Source organism: Pseudorca crassidens, chromosome 6 (genome assembly GCF_039906515.1).
Source record: "Pseudorca crassidens isolate mPseCra1 chromosome 6, mPseCra1.hap1, whole genome shotgun sequence".
Lineage (NCBI taxonomy): Eukaryota > Metazoa > Chordata > Mammalia > Artiodactyla > Delphinidae > Pseudorca > Pseudorca crassidens.
Window position 1 is genome coordinate 81,284,217 of NC_090301.1, and position 6,407 is coordinate 81,290,623.

Genomic DNA, 6,407 nt, shown 5'->3' on the forward strand with positions numbered 1-6,407 from the left:
CAAATAAAGGAGAAAGAGCTACGAGAATAATGTGCTCAGAAATAACAGTGTTACCGTCCTGAAGTTTCTATCAGCAGGGGAAAAAGAATAAACAAGGATAGATTAAAAATATAACACGGAAGAACCTTCCTTTAGTCTACTTAACATCCATAGAACTTGCTTTAAATATTCCTGTACTCAAGTATTTGCTTCAACATACACTATAAAATCAAACCTTAAAGCCCAAATTACTAAATTTCTTTCCAAGAAGACTTCTCTGTACATTCCAGCAACAGTTTACTCTTATTCCTGTCCACTATATTGACATCTAACTTTTTCTAATGCTCTTTTAAATGTCTGTCAGGTTGACTTAACCTGGTAGTTTTCTGCTAACTTTCAAGATATGTTTTTGACCCCAATGACTCATTTAAGTCCCCAATGACTCATTTAAGTTCCCTGAAGTCAAGATCTGTATCGTACGCTTCTTTTAATCCTAACAACACTTCAGCACACAGCTTTACAATACTTTTGATATTCAAACCCCTTTAAACAGTTTTCCAATATCTTATTCAGATAAAGCCTGGCACTTACACGATACCTGGCCAATATTTGCTTTTGATGAAATAATAAATGTGTAATGTTTTTACAATATCAATCTACAAAATTGTATTTTATATCCTAGAACCCTTCTATTATGAAACATGAAATATATTAGTACCAAAGATAACTCTGAAATGGTAGAAAGACTGAATATATTCTGACCCTATCATTCAAAATATCACTTAAAATATTAAGATAACGACAAAAATCAGGCAACTAACATGAGCAGAGAAATGACAATCTAAATCAATCATGGTCTTTTACTTTAAAAACAAGCGGAATCATATACTTCATGTAGATTTTGGCTCACTCTAATGTGAGGAGGTATTTTACGCAAAGCTACATACACCTATGAGAGGAATAATTAACGCAAGATAAAGACCAATACTGCAGCCATACTCTGCGTAAGAAATTCTGCATTTAAAGAGGCCTCTGACTCAAGAGGAAATAAAAAGATTTAGTATTTAAGTATACATAGTTCCAAAGTAAGAAACCAAAAAGAGCATCTGGAAGAGTAATTTACCAAATTCTGCTAATGAATTATACACATACACACACACACAGCGCTAGAGTTTCACAAAAACATAGCTCTTGGTATAGAAGTAGAAGCTCATCCAACACTCAACAAACATTTATCAAGCATATGTTACGTGCTAAGGCACAGTTCTGGGCAACTGGAGTATATTAATGAACAAAACATGCAAAGATCCTTGCCCTTACAGAGATTACACTCTATTAGGAAAAAATCTAAAAAATAAAATAGTTTACCACAAATTTCTTACATACTTAAGATACCATAAACACTCAAACATGATGCCAATATATGGAGAAGCAAAGTTGATAAGACTTCTAAGAAAAAAAAAAAAAAGACAAAAAAAATGTGAAAGGCCTAGAGCAAAAGTCAGACACAGTTAAGTGATAAAAACTATACTTCTTAATAATTTAATATTCCAATAAAATCAATATCACTTTTTAAAGTTCCCATAATTATAAAAGGTAAAAATTACTCACAGAAACTATAATGAACTTAATAACAGTTCAGAAGATAATTCGGGGTTCTGTAAGAAGTCAATACGAAACACCGTGGTTATGAGAATGTGTTTTTGTTACACTAAAGGACAAGAGTTTGAATTCTAGCCCTGTCAGTTATCAGCAGTGAGAACTTTAGGGCTGTTACAAAGATTAAATGAAAACCAAAAACTAGAAATAACTCAAACATCCAACAACAGACGGATGGATGAATATATTATAGAATATCAATTCACTGAAATGTTATTCAGCATTCAGTATATAGACTAATATACCCAACAGGAATGAATCTTTACTGCATCACACTAAGCAAAAGAAGCCAGACATAAAAAAGTATGTATGATTCCATTTATATGAAATTCTAAAAAAGATAAAACTAATCTAGTGAAAGAAGGCTTAGAACTACTGGAAGGACAGACTTGCAAAGAAGCAAAAGGGAACTTTTAGGGTATTTGATATGTTCCTATATCTTGATTGTGATGATATTTCCATGGGTGTACACATTTGTCAGAACTCTTTAAACCCTATGCTTTAAATGGGTCTGTTTTATTTTATACAGATTATACCTCAAAAAGTTGATTTGAAAGAGGATTAAATGGAATAATATATGTAAAGTTCTTAGCACAGTACCTGCAGCTCAACAAGTGTTCAAAAAATGGTAGATATTATTAAAATCATCAGCTATCATTATACAACACTCCTGGGGAGGTAGCAGAATACCAATTACCTGATCTTTCTGGTTGTTTAGATTCTAAGTAACTCTAAAGTATCTGACCTAGACCAAGTGCCATGAGGAGCACCAGAGACACTGAGTTATAAGAGGATGCCAACTGGCAGACCTTAGGCAAATACGATGAACATAGGAAAGGAAAGAAAAGAAGTATGCTTTCGTGTCCAAAAGAGAAGAACTAAAAGAATGATACGGCCAGCAATGACAGAGTGCTTCAGTGCCAAAGGACACCTAGACCACCTCACCTAGGTATTATCAAAATGTAACTCAAAACTGAGTTTATGACTACATAAACAAAGTCTAATAATAGTCCAATAGCTACACGGAGACAGTCCTTCATCTTATGGCCGGGGTGTGGGGATAGGGAGATGGGGGCCGTGGATCCATGAAGCCCATAAAGTGAAGTCAAATTATTCTGCCAACCAAGCAGGAAGAGGACATACTGTGGATGATTTAGAAATGCCAAGCAACAACTATAAACCCATAAACCAAGGTTTTTGTTGTTGATTTTTAACAAGTTATGTGATTAAAAAGAATAGACTTACAAAGGGAACTAATTAGAATATTTTGATAATGGAAGTTAAATTGAAACACAACTCAAGTGACACATTCATGAAATTTATATTTTACTGCTTCTTAGAACTGTTTATCAAGGCAGAATATATAGAGAACAAATAATTATGTTTAATAGGTCCTATAAATACGACCAGAACAACTGAATTGGCTGTTACTCACTGAAGCACAAGTCCTCTGACCTATATGTTACTTTAAAAAAGAAAACGAATGGGACGAGGTAGCCGAGTGGTTAAGGCAATGCACTACTAAAAAAGAAAAAAAAAAAAAACACCCCAACTGGACATTATGGAAAGCAAAAGACTCTAGACTATAAATCTTAACTGTCAGAGTTTGTTTAGTTTTGATTTTAAGAACCTTCACTTATAACATTGAAGAGGCAGAAAAGACAGGATAAAGAGTCAGAAGTCCTGAGTTGCAACTCTAGTTCTACCAGAATTTGGATTTCTTCTTACCTAAAATTGGGCAGTTGAAGCAGGCTACTGAAAATAATAAAAATTAGCACCCATGCTCTAGATTGAAAATCACAAGTTTTACTGAAAAGGTTAGCATTATAGTACAAAATTGTAAGGGGGTTAAGCATTTATTTGTAATGCATCATTAAAACAGGAACTAAATTGCAAGTTTTCTTCTAAATTAAGATAAAATACCAAGACCTATGTGACCAAGGACCTAAAGCAATAAATAAGTACACTGCTAATCACTGTTTGCAAAAAGTAATATATCTTCCAGGGGCTAACTATTCATTCTAGAACAAGTTTCTTGATTCAAGTTCTTCCCAAACCAAAATAATAGGGTCCAAGTAATTACATACAATATTGATACTTTAAAACTCATGAGCTTCCCTGGTGGCGCAGTGGATAAGAATATGCCTGCCCATGAAGGGGACACGGGTTTGATCCCTGGTCCAGGAAGATCCCACATGCCGCGGAGCAACTAAGCCCGTGCGCCACAACTACTGAGCCTGCGCTCTAGAGCCCGCGAGCCACAACTACTGAGCCTGTGTGCCAAAACTACTGAAGCCCACGCGCCTAGAGCCCGTGCTCCTCAACAAGCGAAGCCATTGCAATGAGAACCCCGCGCACAGCAACGAAGAGTAGCCCCCGCTCGCGGCAACCAGAGAAAGCCCCCGCGCAGCAACGAAGACCCAACAAATAAATAATTAAATAAGCCAAAAATAAATAAATAAAATAATTTTTAAAAAAAGACTCATTAGCCACCTTTCTTTTTGGGAAATAACATTAATAGAAATGTAACTTTGTGGAATCCCAAGTTGTGTTTTTTAAAGCTCAATTAAATTAATTCTTGTACATACTATTCCTTATTTTAATTATCTTTCCCATGGAAAATTGAGCTAAGCTAGAAATAAATTTTATTTAAAAACAGAAAGAATTTTCACATTTGACTTAGCTCTAAACCTTCAGCATAAATGTTGGGTTTTTATCTTGCTTACTTTTTAGAAAGTTGAATGTTCATCTGATATTGAGGACATACTTTTTCTACGGCAAGTGCAAGGCTTTCAAAAACAAACACCGAGAAACGTGATTCAATCACAGCAGAAAGTAGTAATAACAGGGTAATATAATGAGGTCACAACTCGAGCAGCCAATCAAAAGCATAAAAGCATTTCCTGCAATATTAATAGTCAAAAGAGAAAACCAATCACAGAAACCTCAGGCCTTCTTTTGACAGTCACAGAAGCAAGAGAACCAATCCACGCACACCCGGGGTTGACAATAAGGCGGGACCACAGGTTCATTGAAGAAATTCTTGAGGTTGCAGTTACTATGAACTTCGCACGCAAGTAACACCACTCCAGAGTCATAAACATTGTCAAGCCAGGTGAAATTCAACCGTATCCAAAATTTAACCCATCAGGGGGAAAAAGCATTTTTGCCCTAAACTGCTGTTGTTATAAAAAATGCAGCTGTCAATTTCGATGCAGTAGGTCCTCAACTTCTAAAAGACACCCCCTCAACGCACATGACAATTCTCCGGAACGCGGCGCGAGGACAGCGCAGCGCCGGCGGCTCGCAGCTGAACATCCCCGGTCCCTTTCTAACGCCGCGCACTGAGCGGGCGCCGTCCCGGCTAGGCAGGCCGAACGAACTCGCTCCGCGGAGCGGAGCTAGCCGATCAGCGGCTTTCTAGCGCTACATCCTGCTGGTAGTGGCGGCCCCCGCCCTCCCCCGCCGCAGTGCTGCACCACCTCCATCCCGGGCACCCAAGCGGGCCGGGGAGCGAGGATTACCTTGCTAGAAGGAAGATGATGTTTGCTTTGAAAGCGCTTTACTTTCCGTTAAGTCATTTCAAAGAGAGCCCAATGCAAAACTAAATCTAAAAGTGGGGTGGAAATCTTCCCTAGTTAAAGGATCCCTCGCATCCCGCGCCGGGGGAACAAAAAAAAAAAGGTAAACAGAGGCCGTACGCCAAGTGCGGCCAGAACATCCCCTGCGCCATTCCGGGCCGCCGCTTACGGCAAGGCCCCCTTACGGCAGCGTAAGCGGCGCTGCGAGCTAATCACAACACTGGGACGCAACAACATGGCGGCCGCGGGCGGGCGCTGCGCCGGCCGAGAGGGTTTACGCTACTCCGCCGGCGTAGGGTCCCATGCGTTAGAGCGGCTGCGGCGCCCTCCAGCGAGCGTAAAGCGCTCTGTGAATGGCGAAGCCCGACTGACAAAGGGGAGGGGGGAGGAGGGAAGGGGGGGTAATAAACACTCGAGTCCCTACCGATTCCTCCTCCTTCTCCATCCCGGTGGGCATCTGGGGCACGGCCCGGTTGATGGAGACGCAGTCGTTGAGATCAGGCATGTCCTTGCCGCGGTAGATAGGCAGCGGTTTGGCGGCGTCCAGCGCCCGCGCTCGGAAGGAGAGTTTACTCATTGTCTCCCCGCCTTACAGGAACAGCCCGGGCGGCGGCGGCGGGGCGGGAGGGGAGGGGGGGGAGGACTCCCGCCGCCTCCTCCACCTCCTTCCTCAGTGCAGCGCGGCCGGCCCGCTCCTCCTCCTCCTCCTCACTGCCCCCGGCCACAGCATGGGCGCCCACCCCGCCCGAAAACAGCCCCCCGCCGCCCGCGGCCGCTTCCACACACTAGATCCGCCGCTCGCCCGCCCGATCCGCTCCCTGCGCCATGGCCAACATGGCGGACATTACCACAGCGGCGGCGAGCGATCCCGGCAGCCCGCGCGAGAGCGCGCCCCCGCCGCGGGGACGCGCTTCGCCCTCTCCCTCCCTCCCTCCCTCCTTCCTCTCCCTTCCCCTCCCTCGCCTGCCCACCCACTCTGCCCGCGGCGCGGCCGGCCCGCGGGAGCGTGCTCAGCCTCGGGCCGCTCCGGGTGAGGGGGCGGTGGCGGCGTTCCGCTCGGCAGCCCGCGCTCTCGCCGTGTGGCAGGTGCCAGGTGCGCAAGTTAACCCGCGCCCCCGAGCGTGCGCCTCTGCCTCCGCGGCCCCGCCACCCTGCTCTCTGGGTGCCCCGGAGGACGGTGCCGGGCAA

General features: G+C 43.1%; 1 protein-coding gene across 3 annotated transcripts in view; it reads right to left on the reverse strand.

Annotated features, from left to right (window-relative positions):
• The window catches only part of EPC2 (enhancer of polycomb homolog 2), a 106,943-nt gene extending 100,844 nt beyond the window's left edge, over positions 1–6,099 (reverse strand). The window contains exon 1 of one of the 3 annotated variants that reach the window (XM_067741994.1): positions 5,644–6,096. In XM_067741994.1, coding sequence (XP_067598095.1) covers positions 5,644–5,796 — 153 coding nt within the window. In that variant the 5' untranslated portion in view covers positions 5,797–6,096. Of the gene's footprint in view, positions 1–5,162; positions 5,182–5,643 lie in introns of those variants that run through there. The other 2 variants (XM_067741995.1, XM_067741996.1) reach the window with 2 other exon arrangements.
• Between the last annotated feature and the right edge of the window lie 308 nt (positions 6,100–6,407).